Source organism: Somniosus microcephalus, chromosome 9 (assembly GCF_052327205.1).
Source record: "Somniosus microcephalus isolate GS21.2 chromosome 9, FLI_Smic_1.0, whole genome shotgun sequence".
NCBI lineage: Eukaryota > Metazoa > Chordata > Chondrichthyes > Squaliformes > Somniosidae > Somniosus > Somniosus microcephalus.
Window position 1 is genome coordinate 169,872,013 of NC_140995.1, and position 24,764 is coordinate 169,896,776.

Consider the following 24,764-nt stretch of genomic DNA (forward strand, 5'->3'; position numbering starts at 1 on the left):
GGTCCCGACAACATCCCGGCTATCGTGCTTAAGACTTGTGCTCCAGAACTAGCCGCGCCTCTAGCCAAGCTGTTCCAGTGTAGCTACAACACTGACATCTATTGTAGAATTTGCAAAATTGTCCTATAAGGGTCTATTGGTAGAAAAGGCCTTAACTTTTAAAGACTGTTTTAAAAGAAACCCAGAAAAAGGAACACACAAAATGGCCGTCAGACCCCATGACCAGCTTTTGGGACACTTTAAAATGGTTCCTGCAGTCCCCAGACAGCTTTTGTGGATTCAGCCCACAGTAGGTTCTGGAAGGCAGTTTCAGGGAAAACGAAACCAGACAGAGCCCCATACATATAGATTGGATGCAGATCCGATCAGATCGGCCTGTAGATAAGGGCCATCAAAATGTTTACCCAGACAAAGGGAAACAGTTTCATATTCATAGGGGGAACATCAAGCACCGTTTAAGACATCAGAAGGACATTAAAGACAATACAGGGTCGTTCCAGACCAGAGATGGCCGTTACCGGCCATTCGAAGATACTTTAAAAACAAAGACTACCCTGCTGTGCTACAAGCCCGCCAAAAGTTAAACAAAGACTACCCTTGATTTGGTGGGAGATAAGGGTCTCCACGGAAAAGTATAACTGGAGTCCCGGGGTAGCCATCGGTGGACTGGAGCTTGTAGCTTGTAGCTGGTAGCTTCTTGGAGCTTGATCGATAACTTTTTGAGCTAGCTTGCTTTTTCGTGAGCCATGGAGGAACGTCGATCCGGAGACCAGCCAAGAAGGTGATTTGAGTCTGCATCCCGCCCCGGGGTAACCATCGGGAGATCATCGACAAACCCCGGGCCGTTGACGAGACGAAGGACAGCAGCCCTTCAGAAGAAACCTATCTGAAAATGGTAAACCAGCTGGGCTCTGCGAAGAAACCTATTTGACCATGATCAAATAGGTGGTCTCCGTCCACGCCGCCGTCCAGGCCCGCCAGCATCCAGCCTGTCCGTGACCTTCACCTCGAGGAAGAAGAGAGAGAGTCTCAGCCCGCAGCGTTGACCACATGGAGACAGGACGCCTGAGAGGATCAACACGCAGACCTTTCAAAATCTTATACTTTCTCATTGGATTGGTGAGCATGTTTCTGGCCCCTCATAATCTGATCTAGCTAGGCTTAGGGGGTGGGCATTTTGGGTATAATTAATTATGAGTTGTTGTCCCTCGATGTTCCATGTGTTTCCCCATTTCGAGATGACTTTTGTAAAGTATAACATGCCTGTATATATGTTGGTTAGTCCTGTATTATGATTTGTTTTTCCCTCCCATGTACCTTATTGGCTTACATTCAATTTTGTTCCTTTATGCAATAAAATTTCATTTCATTTTCATTAAACTTGGTCTAAAGAGTATTCTCTGCATTGTAGTTCCTGCCTCAAAGTCCAGTGTATAGAACCTAAGGGGCGAGTGGGTCGAACCACTCAAGGTTTTACTGTGCAAGAGAGAGGGGCCTCTAGAGAGAGAAACCTCTGCGATCTAAAAACCCCTTACACTATCCGACAATGTGGAAAACTGCCCAGGTATGTCCTGTCCACAAAAAGCAGGATAAATCCAATCCGGCTAATTACCGCCCCATCAGTCTACTCTCAATCAACAGCAAAGTGATGGAAGGTGTCATCGACAGTGCTATCAAGCGGCACTTACTCACCAATAACTTGCTCACTGGTGCCCAGTTTGGGTTTCGCCAGGACCACTCGGCTGCCGACCTCATTACAGCCTTGGACCAAACATGGACAAAGGAGCTGAATTCCAGAGGTGAGGTGAGAGTGACTGCCCTTGACATCAAGGCAGCATTTGACCGAGCTTGGCATCAAGGAGCCCTAGTAAAACTGAAGTCAATGGGAATCGGGGGGAAAACTCTCCACTGGCTGGAGTCATACCTAGCACAAAGGAAGATGGTTGTGGTGATTGAAGGTCAATCATCACAGCCCCAGGACATTGCTACAGGAGTTTCTCAGGGCAGTGTCCTAGGCCCAACCATCTTCATCAAGGTCAGAAATGGGGATATTCGCTGATGACTGCACAGTGTTCAGTGCCATTCGCGATGCCTCAGATAATGAAACAGTCCATGCCCGCATGCAACAAGACCTGGACGACCTTCAGGCTTGGGCTGATAAGTGGCAGGTAACATTCACGCCACAGAAATGCCAGGCAATGACTATCTCCAGCAAGCGAGAGTCTAACCAGTGCCCCTTGACATTCAATGGTATTACCATCACCGAATCCTCCACCATCAACATGCTGGGGGTCACCACTGACCAGAAACTTAACTGGACCAGTCACATAAATATGGTGGCAACAAGAGCAGGTCAGAGGCTAGGTATTCTGCGGCGAGTGTCTCACCTCCTGACTCCCCAAAGCCTTTCCACCATCTACAAGGCACAAGTAAGGAGTGTGATGGAATACTCTCCACTTGCTTCGATGAGTGCAGCTCTAACAACACTCAAGAAGCTTGACACCATCCAGGACAAAGCCGCCCGCTTGATTGGCACCCAATCCACCACCTTAAACATTCACTCCCTTCACCACCGGCGTATTGTGGCTGCAGTGTGTACCATCTACAAGATGCACTGCAGCAACTCGCCAAGGCTTCTTTGGCAGCACCTCCCAAACCCGTGACCTCTTCCACCTAGAAGGACAAGGGCAGCAGGCGCATGGGGACACCACCACCTCCAAGTTCCCCTCCAAATCACATAGAAACATAGAAAAATAGGAGCAGGAGTAGGCTATTCAGCCCTTCGGGCCTGCTCCACCATTCAATATGATCATGGCTGATCCTCTATCTCAATACCATATTCCTGCTCTTTTCCCATACCTCTTGATGCCTTTTGTGTCTGACTTAGAAGTATATCGCCGATCCTTCATCGTCGCTGGGTCAAAATCCTGGAACTCCCTACCTAACAGCACTGTGGGAGTACCTTCACCATACGGACCGCAGCGGTTCAAGAAGGCAGCCCACCAACTCCTTTTCAAGGGCAATTAGGGATGGGCAATACGCCTACATCCCATAAACAGATGATTAAAAAACACTCATCACCTTTGCGGGGTGTACTGTTATGTCTCACCATTCACTACAACTCACTAAGCCACTTCCAAAGGTGCACACAAATCTGTCCAAGAACACAAAGTGTTGAAAATAAAGGTTTCAATGTTTGACACCACATTCACAGAAACTTTACATGAACATTGCATAAAACACCCAAGTGCCTACCCTTGTGTGTTGAGAGTTGGTATGATTGGACTAGGATGAGTTTTGAGGGGTGGCTAGTGAGATGGGGGGGTGATAATGTAGATAGAGAGAGATGGGTGGAGGTACAAGATAGGTGTGCAGGGTAGGGAAGGCAGAGTGATGGGGATGTGATGAGTGGCACAGGAGGATGAGGTTGAGTGTGTCTTTGCAGTAACGTTTCGTGATCTATTGAGATCATTGAAAGGTTAGCGCCACTGCAGCCTGGTCCTCCTGACGACATCCCTGCTTGTGCCCTCCTGTGCAATGTGCAACCAGGCTGCGTTGGTCTCCTGGGGAGGTCTCTTCTGCCCATTGGAAGGGAAGAGAACCTCCCTGCATGCTGTGATTCCCACCATAAGCATATGGAGGGAACCATGGGGGAACCTGAGTGCAGCCCTCTGCCTCTGTGCAGTGCTTATCAGTTTTCACAGCACCTCAATGCTGTAGAACACTGACAGCACAAATGTCAAAATTAATTTGCACATGGTCCCTTTAAAGAAACTGGCTGATGACGCGTCATCAAATGACATCATCAGACCGGCTTCCTTCAATTGGCCAGCAAACGCGCTGGGCGGGCTTAACAAGCCGAATCAAGAGAAAATCATTCTACACAGCGGGCTGGAGCCGACAGCGAGGCCAGGACCTGCCACTGACGTCGCCCGCCACAGACCCACCAAGGTTGGTAAAATCCAGCCCTGTGTGTGTGCACTTTTCCAGCAGAGGTTGCTGGATAGCAATCGGCTATTGACTGCTTACTGGGTGATATCAACAAGCATTAGGTATGCTCCAGTACCATAGTCAAGTGGACATTCTTCATATTTGAACCTAGGCAGTGAGTGTCAGTGGGCTTTTCACCCACAGGGCCAAGCCATATATGCCAGGAGTATCCTCCCAGCAGTGGTCTTCTGGGAAGGAGGAACCTCCACCCACCTGCCCCTCCAACAGTGCCGAATCCCGACCCAGATTCCTGGGTCGAGGCTCATCACCCATGCATGGCTGACTACGAAGCAAACACTTCAATAAACCAAGATAAATAGAGGCAAGCCAAAAGAATAAGGAAATTGAGATGGATAAGCATGTTGTACCCTCTATACAAATCTGGACTCTTCTACATACGTATAACAATCGGTCTTAAATGACCCACCTTTGTTGGTGCTGTACATTCAATCCAGCTTGAGTTGTTTCTGGTCCTGTTCACCACACAGGGTTGAGAGCCAAACCACACAAGACTGAGTGGATCCAGACTAGTACCAATGAGAGTGACTGGTATTCCACCTGCAAAAACCCATCAAACCACAATATATTGTTAAATATATTTTATGGGTGCAAATGACCCATTTTGCATTTGCGTTGATCATCAACATTACAAACAAAACAAAAATAAAAGCAGCAAAATGTAGACATTGATCCTTAATAATAAAAAGAAACTGCAAACAGCCCTGTCTATTGAAGTCAATGGGAAATAAATCGGGTGGGGTCGGTGCAAAACAGGCTGTCGATTAATACCATCCATTTTGCACAACAGCCAAAGACCAATTACATTCCCTTTGATCTCTATTCATCATCTTCCCACCGCAATACAGCCACGATCAAGCTCTCAATGGTGAGGCAGATCACAGCTTCAAGTCCACATTTCCACGACTCTGTAATACTGTCGGCACTGGTGTCCAACACAATTTGCCACCATGCCACTGCAGCCATTCCATCCGTACAATACAATTATCATTATTTTTGGGAATATTCCTTACCTTGTGTCCCAACTTCATCTAATATGTGAATTTTAGAGCTGTACCAAAAATGATTTTAAGTGCACTTGTATTGACATGAAGCAATTCACTAACTCACTATAACTCAAGTACAATAGCAAAATACTGCAGATGTTGGAAATCCGAAATAACAACAGAAAATGCTGGAAAAACTCAGCAAGTCAGGCAACATCCGTGGAGAGAAATTTGAGTTGACGTTTCGGGTTTGACCCTTCTTCAAAACTGGAGAGAAAAGGAACTAGATCGAAGGCAGGGCTGCGATCGGACAAAAGAATTAAAGAACCAAAAGAAGTAAAAGAGATTAGAAGCTAGACGAGATGGTAATAGGCTGTGATTAGGTGTAAAGTGTACTGGCAGGGCAAAAGATAGCTGCCAGGTGTGAGAGAGAAACAAAAGGAAAGGGGGGGGGGAAAGGAAAGGAGTGGAAAAATATGTGAAAATGAAATAGGGGACGAGGTTATGATCTGAAATTGTTGAACTCGATATTGAGACCGGAAGGCTGCAGACTGCCTAATCTTCCGAGGGTGTTTAATGTAATTAAATCCCCATTTTCCCAGTTCCAAAGCATTTTGCCAAGTTTTCCACGAGGTTCCCGTCACTCGGGGATCACGCCAGGTAAGTATGTTGGGTTCTGATCAACTCTCCATTTCTTTCAATAGGTGACAGCTGCAAAAGTGGTTTAAAACCTGCCATTTTACAGCTGGTCACTTTCCAATCTCAGAAGCTTCAGCCTTCAGTATTTAGAACCCACTTTTGAGCTTTATGCACTTTTGAAGTGTTTCGAGTATTCTTTCTATCCTCACCTCCTTGGAACAACCTATCTCAACATTGACAGATTACTCCTGTCATCTCAATCTCACCTGCCATCTATTCCATCAGCATCGGTGCCCTTGAAAAAATCTCACCTTGGTCCTCAGAATCACAACACAATCAGCCCCAACACCAGCATCACTGGGCACACCAGCAGCACCAACATTCACACCAACCTTCTCCGCAATCAACTGATGCTGCACTGGACACAGGGCATCATCACCCGAGCACATTGCTGTCTGGGACACCAGTAATGGACTCACCATGGCCAGATTAGCTTCACTTAACACTGTACACCCTGGCTGAAACATGATGCGCCAGGTTGGCACCACCCCATACCAACGCCATAAAGCATCCCTACAATGCCCAAGCCATTCCTTTCACACTCATCACCATTGGGGGGCGGGGGGGAGCTGGGGCGGGACATTATGTCTCACCATTCACTGCAACTCACTAAGATACTTTCAAAGGTGCACACAAATCTGTCCAAGAACGCAAAGTGTTGAAAATAAAGATTTCAATGTTTGACAGCACGTTAACAGAAACTTCACATGAACATTGGCTAAACCACCCAAGTGTGTTGTTAGTTGGTAGGATTGGACTAGGAGGAGGGTGCGTGTGAGAGGTGGCTAGTGAGATGGGGAAGTGATAATGTAGATAGAGAGGGATGGGTGGAGGTGCAAGGTAAGTTGGTGTGAGTAAGGATGTGCAGGAGTAGGGTAGGGAAGGCAGAGTGATGGGGATGTGATGAGTGGCACAGCAGGTTGAGGTTGAGTGTGGCATGACAGTAACGTTTACTGATCTACTGAGATCATTGAAAGGTTTGCGCAACTGCAGCCTGGTCCTCCTGACGACATCCCTGCTTTTGTCCTCCTGTGCAATGTGCATATGGAGGGAGTAATGGGAGAGTCTGGGTGCAGCCATGCATCTTTGTGCAATGCTCGTCAGTGTTTGCAGCACATCAATCCTGCAGAACACTGACAGCAGAACTGTCAAAATCAATTTGGACATGGTCCCTTTAAGGAAACCGGCTGGTGACGCGTCATCAAATGGCATCATCAGACCCGCTTTCTATTAATTGGCTGTGAACCTCGCAGGGCGGGCTTAACAAGGCCCATCATCAGAATATCTTGTTGGAGGCCGGGTTTGAGACAGATGCGAGGTCCCCACATGCCATCGACGTCGCCCGCCCCGGACCCGCCGAGGTTGGAAAAAAACAGCCCCTAGGATGTAGGCCATCAGGTCCAGGGGATTTATCAGTTATCAGTCCCATTAATTTCTCCAGTGCTATTTTTTTACTATTACTAATTTCTTTCAGTTCCTCATTCTCGTTAGACCCTTGGTTCTCCATTATTTCCGGGAGGTTTTTTGAGTCTTCTTCCGTGAAGACAGTCATAAAGGGCTGGAGTTTGTCATTGGGGGCGCGATGGGGTTGGGTCAGGTTGTCGGCGGGTCCCGCCCCTGCCTCCAATGTGAGACGGGACAATTGAGTGATTTTGCCCTAATTGGGCACTTGATTTCCAGTGTGTGGGAACCCCTGGCCCAATGAGTCTTTTGGTCCTGAACCTCGCCTCTGATGACGTCATTTATGCAGCTGCATTTAAGGCCTGCAAGCAGCCTTGGTTCATTTTCTGCCTTACAACTTTTTGATTAGACTTCTGAGGGATTAGTGGTCCAACCATGGCAAGCGCCAGACCAAAGTGTGCACCCCGTTTTGATGAGGACTCCCTCCAAGCTCTGGTGCAGGGAGCAAGAGCTAATAAGGAAGTGTTGTTTCCTTCTTCTGAGAGGAAAAAACCTCCCCAACAGACCAAAGCTATGTGGCTGCAAGTGGCACAGGAGGTGAATGCCATTTCAATGTGTAGCAAAACCTGGCTGCAATGCAGAAAGAGGTTTCAAGACCTTCTCCGCACAGGAAAAGTAAGTATTCCATCACCATGACCCTCAATCTGATTCCCATCGCCTCTCATCACCAGCACTCTGCTTTGTCAACCTCCTCCTCCACATCCCACTTGACCCTTACATCCCTGCACCCTTACCCATTCCCTCTCTCTCTATGGTCACATTCACTTAACTATTCAACTATGCAGCCCTCACACTCCCTATCATTGTTATGCTACAACAACAACTTACAACATACAGGGAGGGCCCTTGGTCTTGGGACTTCACTCCATCTTTGTGTCCTTCTAAGCATCTATGGATTCTCTACAGTCACTCCTTCATTCTCACTCAAACTCCACTTGTGTCCCTCATTGCAGGAAAAGAGAGCCCACAATAAGAGGGAAAGGGGCAGGACAGGAGGAGGGCCACCCTCAATAGCCCAGCTCACCAGTGCAGAGGAGGCGGCCCTGGAGATCGAGGGGGTCGAGGAGGATGCGCAAGTGGGGGACGGACAGACGGGCGCATCACAGCAAGCTGGTGACAGAATAGTTTGGCATCTCTCTCATTGACATTGCATGAGTGACTGATATGGATTATGATGCTTCAATGTGCATGCAACATTTATCTCACATGTCTAACTCTTTCCTTTACTCCCCCACAGGACCATCGACAGCCCCCCTCCCCATTGTCCAGGAGGAACAGTCTGAGCCACCAGCCTCCTCAGAGGAAGCTGCAGCCTCTGAGGGTGCAGCATCAGCAGAATTAAGCGCACCCAGCACCAGCACAGACACTCACACTTCGGTGGGACCCTCGTGAGTTAGAGTAGTGTTGTCACCTGGTGTATCACAGCTCACAAGTGAGCATCAGCAGAGTGTGGAGACAGGGACAGCAGTGGAGAGTCCTCATCGGAGGGCGCAGGACTCTGCCAGCTCGGCTCAACTGCATGTTGACCCTGTGCCTCCAGGTCCATCCAGAAGGCGAGCGGTGCTGGAACTCCAGGAACAGGTGCAGGAGTCTCTGGCAGGTTTTGTCTCCAGGGTCACTGCGAATGTGGAGCGAATGGAGGAGTCCATCGCTAACATGAGCTTTGTGGAAGCATTGGCGCATGAACGCATCACCACAGAAAGGATGGCAACCTCCGTGGAAAGGATGGCTATGGTAGAGGAGAGGATGGCTATGGCCATGGAGGAGCTAAGTCACCAGGGTCTTGAAAACATGGTCATTGTTCAGAATAGACTGACATCTTTTGAGGAGCGATGGTCAGCTATTGAGCAGAGAAACCAGACCTTCATGGAAGTCCTCTGGAGTAGGACTTCCAGTGCAGAAACGGGTCCTCATGGCCCCCCTGAAGTGCAGCAAGGTGCTGTCAAGCCACTTGCTAGCTCTGAAGTGGGGCTGACCCATGAGAGGGATGTTGGTGGCAGAGAACAAGGAAGTGGGGGCTCCTTTCCAAGTGCTCACGCAACCATGCCACTGCAGAGCCCTCGGTCAGAGCCCCACCAGAGTCATCACCCAACTGAGATCAGCGTCTCATGTCCCTGCACAGCCGCAGGAGCAGCAGACTGTTGGCGAGCCCTCACAGGCTCGCAACCCCAGAGGACGCCCGCCAAAGGTGTCGAGGCAGGAGCAGCAAGAAAGTGAGCAAGGGGCCTCCACATCTGCTGAAGCCACAGGGGAAGCACCACGTAGGAGCACGCGTAAGAAGAAGATAAAGCACAAGTGGTCACAAGGGTAGTCACTTGGGTGTTCTGTTTTATTTATTTTTGAAAGCCATCCATGAATTCATGTGATAAAATAACTTGATGGCAAACTGTTGAAGTTATGGGCTGTGTCATTTTGCAAATGGGACTTCCACATTGAGGGCTCAGGGCGACTTGGAATTGTCAGTATGGTGGTCAGCATGATAGGAAGCCGCAGGTTCTTGCCCATTGTTGATGGCGTGATAAGAAGATGCGAGGCAAATGTGTTTGATTGGGCAGGCTAAGCAAATCTGGCCAAGATGAGTGCATCCCCTGCATCCCAGGCAGCAATGTGCTCGCGTGCTGCTGCCGCTGGTTGATGCGCCTCCGCAAGCTGTTCGTTGTCGCTCTCCTCCTCCTCATCATCATCCTCATCTGACGAGGCTATGTGATGAGCCACTTGTACCTCAGGCAGCTGCAAGCCACAATGCTGTGCCATGTTGTGAAGTGCACGGTAGACCACGACGATTCTGGAGACCCTGGCTGCTGAGTACTGCAAGGCTCCACCTGATCTATCAAGGCATCTGAATCGCATCTTCAGCAAGCCAATGGTTTGCTCGATTATGGATCTGGTGGAAATGTGGCTGGAGTTGTAGCGCACCTCAGCTTCGTTGGATGGCCTCCTCAATGGCGTCATTAGCCACATCTTCAGGGGATAGCCCTTGTCTCCAAGTAGCCATCCACAAAGTTGGTCTGGCGGACTGAAGAGCGGAGGAACACTAGGCTGCCGCAGGATGACGGAGTCATGGCAACTGCCAGGGTACTTGGCGCAAACATGCAAAATTTCCTTATTATGATTACACACCAGCTGCACATTGAGGGAGTGGAAGCCCTTGCGGTTGGCAAAAATACCTGGATTGTGATGGGGCGCCTTAAGGGCCACATGTGTGCAGTCAACGACACCCTGCACCCTTGGAAAGCCGGCCAGATTAGCAAACCCAGCCGCACACGCGGTTACACTTGCTTGATCCTTGGTGAAGTTGATGTAATTGTGCGCGTTGGCAAAGAGGGCATCAGTTACCTGCATGGTGCAAGTGTGTGCGGCCGCCTGGGAGACGCCGCTGATGTCTGCTGCTTATCCCTGGACTGAGTCTGAAGCAAAAAAGTTAAGTGCAGTGGTGACTTTGACGGCCACTGGTAAGGGGTGTCCACCCGCACCTCTGGGCTCCAGGTCTTGCTGCAGCATTGCGCAGATGTCACCCACTACCTCTCACGAAAGCCTGAGCCTCCTTTGGCACTGCTGCTCAGTCCTGGTGAGATAACTGATCCTCTGTCTGTAAACCCTGTTTGGGGGGTATCTCCTGCGCCGACGGGCTTCCCTGCGCTGGCGCCTTCTGGCCTGTGCAGCTTCAGGTGGGTGAGCAGCAGGTTGGCGCTCCTGTTGTTGCTCCTGCTGTTGGTGCTGTTATTGTTCTGGGTTCTGCTGCTGCCGCAGCTGGTCTTCGTCCGAATCTGAGGTCCAGGAGGAAAGGAAATAAATGGTTCCCATGCTACAGGTATATACCTCAGTTGAGGAAGCGCTCAGTCAAGGTGGGGAGAGGGGTTTCCCAGGAGGTCACACTGGAGATGGATCTCAGCTTCAAAACTTCCACAATGAGTAGTCCTGCTAAAATTCTCCCAGACCTGAGAAAACAAAGTTCTGCCACCTGCAAACGATCATTGCTGAAAACTCCTTTTTAATGGTGGAGCTGCAGCTGTTAGTAAGCAATCCACTTATGAGCCCACCAGGATTAACTGGCGTGTTCCAGAGGAGACTTGCAGCACAGGGGAAATGTGTTAAACTTAGAAAGGCCTCTCAAAATGGCATTATTGAGGCACTTAAGTGGTTAAGGGTCTTAAGGGCCTATCCCGCCTCTTGGAGGTGGGATCGAAATGGGGTCTGAAAGCCCGCTTTTGGGAAAGTTGCTCAGAGGCGGGCTGGAGGCGGGATCGGAGCCCGCTGTCATTTTTTGGAATTTTCCCACCTCACACGCCTCCAAACCCGCCTCCTCAGGCCTGGCAAAATCCAGCCCAAAGTATTTGTTTAATTTCTCAGCCATTTCCTTATTCCCCATTATAATTTCTCCTGTCTCAGCCTATAAGGAACCCACATTTACTTTCACTAATCTTTTCCTTTTTACATACCTATAGAAGCTTTTACAGTCTGTTTTTATGTCTCTCACTAGTTTACTCTCATATTCTATTTTCCCTTTCTTTATCAATTTCTTGGTCCTCCTTTGCTGAATTCTAAAATTCCCCCAATCCTCAGGCTTACTGCTCTTTTTGGCAACTTTATAAGCCTCTTCCTTTGATCTAATACTATCTTTAACTTCTCTTGTTAGCCACGGTTGGACCACTTTTCCTGTGGGATTTTTGTGCCTTAAAGGAATGTATATTTGTTGTAAATTGTGTATTAATTCTTCAAATGCTAGACATTGCTTGTCTACCATCATACCTTTTAATGTAGTGTCCCAATTTACCTCAGCGAACTCGCCCCTCATACCTACGTAGTTTTCTTTCTTTAGATTTAAGACCCTAGTTTCGGTTTTAACTAAATCACTTTCAAACTTAATATAAAATTCGATCATATTATGGTCACTCTTCCCTAAAGGCCCCTTTACTGTAAGGTTATTAATTAACCCTTTCTCAGGGCACAATACTAGATCTAAAACAGCCTGTTCCATGGATGCAATGTACAATTGAAAACCATGTTAACCTCACATCTTCCAAGAGCTTCTGGTTGGAGATATGACAGCCATCAGTGAACCCCTGCACTTTGGGAATTGCACCAATGTGTAACACCGATGGGAAAGGAGATAAAAGCGATGACAGTGCTGACCAACACATCAGTTACTTTTTTGATCCATGCATTGCAAAATCAAGTATTACAAGGCAGGAATGAGCCATTGGCATAATTGAGAGCGGTGATGATCTTGCCAACCAGTGGCAGTGCTGTCCAGATGTTGTAAGTTTGCTGCAGGTGTCCTTGTTGCAGATGACAACGCTCTGTCCCACGTAGCAAGCTGAGGCAGGACCCCTGGTCATTGGTTCGTGGGTGTGCCAAGGTCAGCAGACTGGTCTGAGACCTGCTACTCTTCCTGGCAGGCCTTCTTTCACCGTGTAACTATTCAACCATGAAATACTGTATTTGAGGTGCTTTAAAACAATTGTATCTTAAGGAGTGAAAAAAATGGTCTTTTTCCCCCAAAAGAAATGTGCCTTAGTGTCAATATCAGAAAATCTCCTACACTAGATGCTGTGGCTTCTCTGAGAAGCTGCCTTTTTAGTGTCAACTTGAACCAAATTGTGTGCTATGAATTTGCATTCATTAGGATTGAAATTGCCAAAGTCCAAGATTATGTCAGATAGGGCCCTTCTGAAGAAAGAGGAACGTCTAACTGAGCTGGATTTGAACCCAGGTCCTATAGTGAATCCATTTGTGCCACCGTAATGATTTTTGTGAGAGGTTGGTTTATTAGTGTGCACTCTCATTATAAAGTAATACACAGAAGATGAGCATTTTTGCATGTTATAATTCATTCCCTATAACATAAGGAACAGTATAAAAATAAGGAAACAACTTACAGTAGCAACAGAATTATTGTTGTAACTCAGACTGTTTCATAAAGGTAGAATGTGTTACATTATTAATTGCACTGAGAGTTAATCTCACGTAAGATTATTTCTACATACCGATTTCTGAGCTTGAAGAGGGTTGTATATCCAAAAGCTTGGGTTTCACTGTCACGTACAGCTCAGTCCCATCAGCACTCATTGCATAACCATCTGGAATTACCAGCACACTTAAAGAATACAGTCCCACTGGAAGCTCGGCCCTGGTACAGCTGATCTGAGTTCTGTTGGCACTGCCCACAACACATCTTGATTGGCCAACAAAGACCTTCACTGCTGAAGTGTTCTCAGTTAAATTTGACCCTTCAATCAGAATATGGATCTGTCCTACCTCTGCATTAAAAACAAAAATAATTGAAAGAATTAAATAATGTAATTGTCAAATGTGCTACATAGATACAGTCCACAGTCCATAATTAATATGGGTAGAGATGCGATATGATAATCTAACTTTTATTAAGTTAATAATGGGGATATTATGCTGCAGAATCATTATATATGTGTACTAATGATATATGTGAAATCCAAATGCGACTAGTTCAGATGTATTACTTAATGTGTGATTTATTTTTCATTGTGATGCTAATAAAGAACACATCACTTCAAATAAAATTGCTTTTGTCTATGTTGCTTGATAATCCTGGGAACAGAGATTTTGTGCCGGTCTCCACATTCATATTACATCCAAGGAATACACCCGACTCAAAATATCTCATCCCAGGCAGTTTTGCATCAGCAGCTTTAAAGCATTAAATATAATAACAAGGGGCAAGTGGAAGCACACTTGCAAGTGTACAGATATCTCTCTTTCTAAGAAGTAGTAATATGTGACAAGTTAGTAAAATAATGCTCCACTTTAAAGATAAATGTATGTGGATGTATATCTCCATCGGTCTCTCTACAAGACAATGGCACTGTATTTTTAGCTTTGTTAGAAACATTCGCAGGCTCTCTGGCCTCTGTTTCTGGAGGGAGCTGGTGGGTGGTTCCTATTTTATGAGCGACAAAAGCCTCTCGTCTTCTTGTTCCCTCTGTCTTCACACATTTTTTTAACCTAATTTGCTGCGATTCAGGGAAGGGTAAGGTGCTTTGCCACAATTACAAATTTATAATTTGATGCTTTTTTTAAATGTTATTCCTCCAGCTAAGATATATAGGACCTCCATCAATTTGATATTTGGATCTAGAATCCACGCGCACACACACACACTTTTGAATGTCTAAGAAAGGATAATTTATTACCAGAAGTGAGCACTCCATGCAGCCATTTTAAAATTTCCCAGGTGGCAGATCCAATTAAATGTGGATATGTGTGAAATAATACATTTTGGGAGAAAAATAGAGGAAGAAACACAAGCGGGAAAAACAGAATAAGGGTTAGAGCTAAAAAGAAAACCACAAATGGTGGAAATCTGAACTGAAACAGGAAATACAGATAATTCATAGCAGGTAAATCAGCATCTAAAACAGAATCTTTAATGTTTGAGATGTAACCCTTCATCAGAGCAACTAATGAAGGGTTACAATCTGAAATGTTAACCTATTCTTCCTCTTGCAGATGTTTACTGGCTTTTGATGCATTTCTAGTATTTTATTTTTATGTTAGAAAATAAGGATTTTTATTTTGGTTTTTTTCCTGAAGAAAAAACACAAAAAAAATTGAAACTTGTTGTTAGGATTTGATGCATTTGGATTTCACGTCTATCATTAGCAGGAATAAAAAGGAACACAGGTACTAAGCAAAAATGACATGCCGGTATCTACTGCAAAAAAAATGTGTTTGTTTAATTCTGATAACCTGGTTAATATTAAAACTACCAGGCCTTGGCCTCAGTCTTTCAAATAGTTGCTTAGTTACAGACTGTAGCAAACACGGTCGCAAGTCACCTAATACAGAGCCAAGTTTTAATCAGAATTCTATGGGGCCTTTTTGATAGCCCACAATAAACTGATCCTTACCAATCCAACTCTTAACATCAACAACAAGGGGAGTTGAGTTTTGATGATATTGAAAAGTACAGGATCCTGAACAGCTGGCTGGAATGCCGTTCACATGTGCTGTCACCTAAGAGAAATTTGGGAGAGTGATTACAATTTTTATAAGCAATGTAAAAACATCTTTATTAATAATTAAAGAGATCTGGCGGCAGGACTAGGTTTCCCATCCAGAATTCCCCACATAGGTAAGTGAAGAATCGGAGCTTCCTCACATTAAGGGAGAGAAAAATATAATAGGACCTGCTCTCACACCTAGCCAGGTCAAGATAGGGTAATTAGAGAGGCCCTCTCTACTGGGAAGTGTGCTGGGAAGTGGCTTAGGAAAACCTACCAAGGAACAGGAAATTCGTGTTAAAATTGAAAGAAAAAATAATCCCAAATAGATTTATTAATTTCAATGATCTTCCAAATTAACAGCAAAGCTTTTGATTCTGAAAACTGGCCCCTTCTTAAACCCATATTTTACAAAAGATAAATGGAGCCCCGTCTCCTGGCTCCCTATATCCCAGAGCTGGACAGGAGCAGCACACCTGAAGTGCACTGCATCTGTCCAGGCTCAGCAGTGTCACTATTTCCTATCTCAGGCTTTTAACATGGCCCGGGAGCACCTCCAATGCAGGTTGACTCCCCAGCTGGGGTTTGTGCCTAAAGATCAGGCAGAAAATTTGAGCGCAGTTGCATACCAGGTTTTGGTGATCGGGCCCTCATGGCTGCTGCCCTGAGTGCCTCATGACATCCTGTGGCAGGGAGGAAACAAAAATACAACTACTGCCACCAAGGACAGTCGTGGTGCTCCCAGGACACTACAACCCCTCTGGTCAATAGTCCGAAGCCCAATAACCAGTTTTTTAGAGCCTTCCTCCACTTGAACATGCTACAGGTGTTTGGACAAAAAGGTGAGGCAGAAGGGCTGGGAAGGCCACCTCCTGCTCTATTGTATACTAATGCTGAGTCTGTACAGGTGCACACACAAATTCACTACGCCTCCCACCCCACAAGGAAAGATTTTGGAGGGGAAATTGGGTTGCTTTGCACCTCCCGTTAGCGTCCCCAGGGCCCCAAACTTCAGCTGCGCCCCCCTGACCTATCGCCAGACGATATGTCTGACAAGGTTAGGGTGGCGTTCTCGCAGCTGCGGCGGTGCAAGTTAAAGGGCAGGTGTCGGGCAGCCATTTTTTGGGGGTCGACTGCCAGCACCTGCCCCCTTCCCATTTTTTATTCGGGGTGCTGGCCGCGATCACTCAGCCTGGCACTCCTCTTGAGTGCCGGACTAAATGTAGCACCGTGGCAAAGTTAGCGCCCCAAAGGGGGCGCGACCGAAGTTTTCCCCCTTAGAGTCCCAAGGCAACGTAAAGGGGTAGAGACTGAGTGAAACTGATCTCCACCCCTTTTTTCCTGATCTTTGCATGTGCAAAATGAAATTTTCCTAGGGACAAGGATCAAACAAATTGGGCAGGATTTTCATTGGGCCGTGGAGGTGGGATTGCGGGTGTGTGGGAGGTTAAAGTCCCGAAATTGGGGGGCACGAACCCATCCCGCCCCCAACCCACCTCCATGCCAGTTTCAAAGGAGGCGGGTATCAGCCCCGCACTGGGACCCGCCTCCCCGAGGCGGGAAGGGGATTAGTGCCAATTAACTGCCTGTTAACAGCTAGTTAACAGGCAGTTTTTAGCCTAATCCCTATTTTTAATGTTGAAGTGTGGGATTCTCGACGGCTCCAAACCACGCCAAGTTAGAGGAGGCGGACCGTCGGGATGAAGGTCTTGGAGGGGTCGAGATGTCTGGTGTTCAGGTGAGTGATGGGTGCATGAGTGCAAGGGTAAGTGTGTTTGGTGTGTGTGAAGTGTTTAAAGAAGTTTTACATACCCTTACTTACCTTTACAGCCTTCCTTCCTTCTGGACTCGGGAGTCCCTCATCTCACTGGCACAGAAAGCAGAATGGCTGCGAGCTGTCAAAAATTGCACCATTCAGCTTTCTGTTCCAGGGAGATCTCTAAATCATCCTGAGAGGAAGGAATTAACTTAGAATACAGATTGTCAGTGTTTGACAGCATCAAACAGCTGTGAAACGCTGATATTTCATCTGTCAAAGGGTCTTGACAGAAGAAATATCAATCTGTGACGTCACCTGTTGCTGGGTGGCACTTAATTGGCCTGCTGAGCCCGCTGGGTGGGCTCAACAAGGTCAATCAAGTCAAAATCGCGTGGTTTGGCTAGAACTCGATGGAGGCGGGACTACAACCCCGAAAATTGTAGTCCCGCCTCCTACCCGACTCCTCAATGAAAATTCAGCCCATTGACTCCAAAATCTAAACACATAATTAGCATTCAATGGTAAATTTATATTGCCCCTGGAATTGTCAAATCTATGGTCCATCTAGGCTACTGACTTACAGGTTTTATAAGTTGAACAGACTGTTATAGTTGCTTTTGATAATGTAAAGCATCTATTGCAGTGCTAATGTAAGGTATTAAATCAGCAAGCTAAATATTTTGGGGGTAATTTTAATCTAATCCACCATTAAATTATGGGATCGGCTCAGAAGTCAATGGAATGTATAATCAGGCGGGGTGTAAAACGTGAAGCTGATCCAATCCCGTCAGTTTCCCACCAGGCAGGTTAGGTTAAGGATCCGTCCTTTGTAATCCTCACCAGAACATATTCAACTGAAGAGAGAAGCAGTGTAATAGAGTAAGTAGCCATTAAATAGAGAATAATGGATAATCAAGAATACTTACAGGGCACAAATCTCATAGTGGGGTTCAGATGATGTCTAAAACTAAGTAAATTAGGCTTAACAGAAGAAAAATGAAAAAAACAGAACTGAAAGAGAGAGAAAATGTAAGAAATTACTTTTAATTCTAAATACATCCAAGCGCATCGACACTCACCTTATGCCTTAACTGATAAAATTGCCACATTTCGAGCCCTTATTTGGGCTCATTCCCACAGCTTAGCACAGTAAAATACTGCAAGAGCATTTAAGTCATCGTGGACTTTTGTTATAACACATACGTGTGAAGAAACTGGTTACAGGTGGTATAGACACCTCCATAATAATACTTCATTAAGTAATATTACTTCAACAGTATTGAAATAAACAGGTGCAATGTTGCAACTCACCTGTGTGAAGTTATTGGCTGTTGCAAGCATATCACCAAATATTGGTCCAATGAAGACACCACCATCATATACCACTCGTGCTTTAATGGAAGGGTTGAGGCCTGTGATATTTTCGTTAGTCACCTAAAATGAGACAAAATAACCCAAGATCAGATGCACAAAAAGATCAACATTCAAGTCACAAATGCTCCAAGCTTGCCTTGATTGAATGATTACATTCATTCATTACTTTCAAATTATTCAAGCTATATCCTTACAGTTGTGTATAGGAAAAGCTGAATGGAAGAGCGACAATGGGCAGTGTAGTGTATGTGCCTTTAAGTCAGAACTACTTTTACAGCTCCTGTATACTGTAGTACCGGCAGTGACCACACCGGTATATAAGCCGTGCGCATGCCACTGTATCCCCAGTCTTGAGACTGCCCTCCTCCAGTAAAGACCTGTTTATTGTTAATGTACAGCATCCGAGTGATTATTTAATAACAGCATATCCACTGAACCACGGATCTAACAGGCAGGCCACTATGGAAGCTGGCAGGCAAATGAGCATCATGTTGAGATCTTTCAGCACCTCTGGCGAACCTAGTTACAATAAATGACTGACTAGTTTTCCCATTTAGATCCATGACGTCAACATCTCATTGATGCGTGACCCCACTTAGACTGGCTGATCATTCAGCAACTTTTGTTCTCTATAACCTCTTCCAGATCTACAATTCCTTACTCCCATACTTTCCGTTCTTGACACTGGCCTCTTGTATATCCTCCACTCCCTTCATCCCACAAATAATTGGTGGCTGTGCCTTCAGTCACCTCGGTCCATGCCCTGGAACATCTTCCCAAAACCCCTCAGCCTCTTCACCTCCCTCCCCTGCTTTAAACCTGACTCTCTCCCTGTTCGGCCTGCTGTTGGTTTCCTTAAACTTCTGTGAAGTGCCTTGTGACTTGTGCATTCTGAGGGCTCCATAATTCCTTGCCTGTCCACGAAGCCTACTGGAAGCAAGCTTATTAAATCTTTCCTGCAATCAGTGCAAAACTTGTAAATGTATTTATGTGGATGATTTTATCCAGACAAAATAGATTGTAAATAAAATACATTTTCAACAATGCTATTTTGAAGTCACCACTGTTTAAATTCTTCAAAAACTGCCTTATTAAACAGAATGCAGTGACGTTCACTATTCCTTAATTCATAAACTTCAGCCTAACAAGCCTGAACGACAGACTTCCCCTTTAATATATATACTGTAATGCTGCTTTTTTTGCTAATTTTAGACCTTGCTTGGGAGCACAGCTGAACATTTTTTTCTTAGATTTGTGTAGTTAAAAAGATGAGGAACTTAGAGCAGCAAGCTAGCACTGTCCTATCCCTTTGTCTTTTACGTTAAAACATCAGCTAGTCTCGGTGAGGCCTCCTACCTTGTGTGCTATCTAATCTCATCACCATAAAGTGGCTTCAGCCAGACAAATACAAAGCTCTTTTGGAATGTTGGGAGTGTATCTTCTGACCAGCGCTGTTCTTGTATAAATGCTCGACATTCTCATACAAAATTGAGCTCCTGTGTTAAAAAGCACTTAAAACAGGTTAATACCCTGCATTAAAAAACAGCTCTGAGGAACTTAGTGCAAGCGTTCAAATAGGAATGATTCCAGTTGGAAAGTATACCTCTTGGTCTTTAAGCTGAGGGAATGGTTTTGGCCTGGACTGACCAGAGTTCAAATACATTATTGTTTCATTCAAACCATTTGGGGATACAAGACCCTCTGTTCATTGTTGTAATGAAGTCAATAACTATTTATTTTAAATGAGTAAAGACAGAACAAAGTTGAATTTATGTAGTACCAATCTGAGGGCGTCCCAAAGCACTTCACAACCAATGAAGTACTTTTGAATTGTAGTTACTGCTGTAATGTAAGTTTGCACACAGTAAGGTTCCAGATAATATGTTTTGGTCGTGGCAGTTGAGGGTTAAATGTTAGTCTGCACACCGGGAGAACTCCACTGCTCTTCAAATAGTGCCATCTTTTACATCCACACAAGAGGGTAGACAGGGCCCCGGTTTAACGTCTCGTCTGTAAGACAGAACCTCCAACTGTGCAGCAGCCGCACTTTACAGCACTGAAGTGCCAGCCTAGATTGTGTGCTCAAGTCTCTGGAGTGGGGTCTGAACCCACGACGCTCTAACTTAGAGGTCAATATACTACCTCTAAATGAAGGCTGACAAGTTACAGCCTGAGGAATTTCACCCAAATGCATTAATCGACTTGATAAAAATACCATACAGAGGAACTTCTATCCTTGATGTATGACATATTTCCATTACATTAATGCCACTTAATGGATGGTGTCCTCACTGTAAAGTGTTATATAAGGCACTCAATTTTGTTTATGGGGTATACAATGATGCAATCAACAGTGCAAAACAAGCGCTCTACTCGGAGCTCCGGCACGGCAAGAGAGCCCCAGGTGGGCAGAGGAAACGCTTCAAGGACATCCTCAAAGCCTCCTTGAAAAAGTGTAACATCCCCACCGATACCTGGGAATCCCTGGCCCAAGACCGCACAAAGGGGAGGAGAAGCATCCGGGACGGCGCCGAACACCTCGAGTCTCTTCGCCGGGAGCAAGCGGAAGCCAAGCGCAGGCAGCGCACGTCAACCCAAGCACCCCACCTACCCGCCCCTTCAACCACCGTCTGCCCCACTTGTGACAGAGACAGTAGGTCCCGCATTGGACTCATCAGTCACCTGAGAACTCATTTTTAATGTGGAAGCATGTCATCCTTGGTTCCGAGGGACTGCCTAAGAAGAATATCACATCATTAATACCACCTACCTGAAACTGTTACATTTTTGATAAAGAACAAGACATTTTTTGCAACAAAACAAACAAATTCTGTGCAGTAGACAGATTTTAAAGGGTAAATGCAGTGATGCAGCGATTCCAGTGAGGTCAGGAGTTCACAGGGAGTGCGAGTGCATAACAGGAATTGCAGGTGCACAGCCTGTTATTATTCCATGGAAACGGCCCTCTTATCTCTACATTTCTTTGACCCCTTTCACCGACCGGGACAGTTTTGTTTTCTTTAAACGTACACTTAAATGAAAGCTTTCTTTGTTTCTGCTGTGAGTAAAGGCTAAAGTATCACAGAAAGATAAAGGAATTGATTAAAGCAGAAGCAGCTTCTCCATTTATAGTTACAGTTATTAACTGTTGTTATGCTAGAACTAAGTGCAAGTGAATTCCGGGAATGTAATTAAATGTAGAAAAGAATGCCTCCCTTCTGTTCCTGGGAGGGATATTTGCAAGGTGATGTTTGACAATTTTCTGCAACCTACAAAAAAAGCAGACCAACCAACACAAAGCACACAGGCCTCGATCTCCCGTTGCTGCCTGCCCACTGTTATGGCATAGATCAGGCAGCTGGTAGTAGAAAATGGGCAAGGACGATATAATGTCCTGTATAGGGAGTGGTATAACCTTACACTGGCAGGTTATTCATGTAATATACACGTGGGGGTGGGAATATTCTGCAGTTATCAAAATTACCCTTATTTTGTTTCATTCAAAACATTCGGGGATAGTAATCCCACTGTTTATTGATGCAATTAAGTTTATAACAGTTTATTTTAAATGAATAATGACTGAAGAACAAATTTTAATTTATGTAACACCTTTCACAATCCCAACACTTCACAACCAATGAAGTACTTCTGAATCGCAGTCACTGCTGTAATGTAGGAAACGCGGCAGCCCATTTGCACACAGCAAGGTCCTAGATACCATATTTTTTTGGTAGTGGCAATTGAGGGGTAAATGTTGGGCAGGACACCTGGAGAACTCCCCCACTCTTCTTTAAATAGTGCCATCTTTTCTATCCACCCGAGCGGATGGATAGGGTGTTAGATTAAAGTCTCATTTGAAAGGCGAACCTCCAATGGTGTCCACTCCCTTTTTACTGCACTGAAGCGTCAGCCTAGATTAGGTGCTCATGTCCTCTGAAGTTCGGACATGCAAAACATAATTTTGAAAGAATTTCCATGTGAAACTGGTATACAGCTTTGCTAGGTAATCAGGTGTGACAGTAGCTGATTTAAAGGACACTAACTTTTGCTGCTGCCACTCGGGCTGTTATGATCCATTGTGTCAGTTATTTAATGTTATTTTGCCCCCAGCACCGGCATCAGTGAGTTTCCAATGGGAATCCTTCTATATGAAATGTTTGGAAGAAGATGAGGGATGCCAGGCAGGTCAGACTGCACACAAGGTGCTCTCTATCTGTCAGCCAAGGCCTCACACCTCTATCTGTGGAGGTTTTCAGACCTTGCTTTGGCAAACAACTGGTTTATGCAGAAACTTCTCCTACCAAAGGAAGCTGGGACAGTCAACCTGCTGGCACCATGAAGACACATGAATGCTTAATCATAATGTTGGATGCTTCCTCACCCTAAACAGAGAACACTTCTTAATCCCCTCCCCCATCAATCATGGCCAAGCTGCTAATGGTTGAGATGCCTTCTGAGCCTTTAAGAAGGCTTTCAGAATTTCTGTCCCCCAATTCACTCACTTTTAATTATCCCTTTCCCTTTAAATTCCCCCTACTAGTGTGCTCCCGTTCAGCAACCAAATCTGCACCTATGTAAATGAGCTAACCACTGAAAATTGGGTGTGAACAGCAAACTTCATTTGAATTGATACCTAAAATGGGACAGTAACCATTCAGGTCTAAACTGCATCCAGATCAGCTTTTAGGATGACATAGACCCTATGGCCCTATAGCCAAATCAGAATCATGCGAGCATAATCTTCGATGATTATCCAATAAAATATATAAGACTATTTTATCTATCCTGATTTATGCAGCTCAAGATAACTGTACTAAAGCTGGAATTTTACAGCTAACTCAAAGAGAAATGCAAAGATTTGGAATCTGTTCAGAAGATTGTAAAACATGAAAAACAGAAACAAACATAAAGATAAACAAACATATTATTCCCCAGTGCTGGTCTTAGATTATTTTTAGTAACACTTTAGAAAAAAACATATATAATTGCAGATTGTCCAGGCTTCAGATGGGTTCAATTTGTTGTAATATGGCTGTTCCAAGAACCAAAGTTGCCCAGAAATCTTGACCAGACTAATGACGGAACTCTTTTAAGCTAATAGCAATACCCTGTGCTTGTACAGCAACAGAAGGATGCAGGCTTGTTGCCAATACTAAGAGGCTGCAGTTAGAAGAGGTATATGCTGTTGCCTCGGAAACCAGGATCAGCCTTAGTAGCAGCTACTGTGGTAACTGAAGCCTTGGGCAAGGAGTTAGTGACTGCTAAGGAGCAAATTATGGACAGAATACCTTTATACTAAAAATGTATTTTATTGAAACTTCCCTGATCATGGACCGTATCAGCAGAATAGGATTTTTATCAATTTCACATCTGAAAGTTTTTTGGCATTATTTGATTTTTCAGACTGCAGCAAAGATACACAATGGTACTTTTAGCACACTATTGTTGTTGCTGCATAGCGCAAAGGAATATATGTGTTGTTTTGTCTTTTAACTTCTGTTCAACTTTTGACTTCCTTTCTTTCCTTTTTTCAGCCTTTTCTCCGAATATGCTCTATCTCCTGCCCCTCCCTCACTTTTGCTTTGTCACTCTGATTCCCAGTCAACTGTTACCAATTAATTTTCATAAACCAACTTGCAGGTAGTGTTGGCCAAAGACAGTTTACTTTCACGGCCAGTGCACTCACTGTGTGGTTAGACCGTATGGTGTTCCTCACCTGTGTCCTGGAATATTTGAGTGCATCTTTTTATGTATATTGGGTGATATAACAAAAGCTATAGCAAAATACAACCGTGACAAGAACAGATGTCTTGTGAAATTAATCCTGGTGGTTGGTGACAGCACACAAGGAGTGGAACATTTGTGCTTGAACGCCAAGGGCAAGTCTCAGCACCTTTCAGTGGCCTCATGCATGATCCCAGTTCAGCAAGTGATGGTTAAAGGGAAACTACCACAAAGTGATAAATACTAAAAATTTGAACTCCTCATTCCTCCATAAATGCAGCTTTTTTATTCCCATCAATTCCTCATTACAACAATCTTATTCAACCTCATGGAACCTTGCGTTCAACCATTTTGGCAAAATGAAGGTGACTTAGGTCAGGACATTTGAAGAGCATCTGCTCCGTATCATGGGGACAATTGTGCTTGTCTGGCAAGGAGAAGAAAGGATCTTGGCACTATTTGACATCCTACCTGAAGTCAATGGAAATGTAAAACGCGCTGCCAATTCGCTATCGCCCATTGTACATTATCGCACAGTCAAAACCATCCCCCGTGATATTAGAGGAAGTTTGAGCACAGCAATATCTGGTAATCATTTGCATAAATTTGCATTGCTACACCCCCTCTTCAGGTGGAAACACCAGAAAAGCCATAAATAAAGTTTGTGTGTGATGTGATTCAGCAGCAAAATGGGTGCAAAGGATTAGTACTGTGGCAAAGCCACCAAAGAGACTCTCACAGTAACTTGTACAATTGTCTTTAATCATTATTGTT

The 24,764-nt window shown here is 45.1% G+C and overlaps 1 protein-coding gene across 1 annotated transcript in view; it reads right to left on the bottom strand.

Annotated features, from left to right (window-relative positions):
- The window catches only part of LOC147112824 (fibrocystin-like), a 610,710-nt gene that overhangs the window by 565,634 nt on the left and 20,312 nt on the right, over nt 1–24,764 (bottom strand). Inside the window, exons 5-7 of the mRNA XM_085998227.1 lie at nt 18,204–18,326; nt 15,041–15,146; nt 13,142–13,414 (exon numbers count right to left, since the gene is read on the bottom strand). Coding sequence (XP_085854353.1) covers nt 13,142–13,414; nt 15,041–15,146; nt 18,204–18,326 — 502 coding nt within the window. The remainder of the gene's footprint in view (nt 1–13,141; nt 13,415–15,040; nt 15,147–18,203; nt 18,327–24,764) is intronic.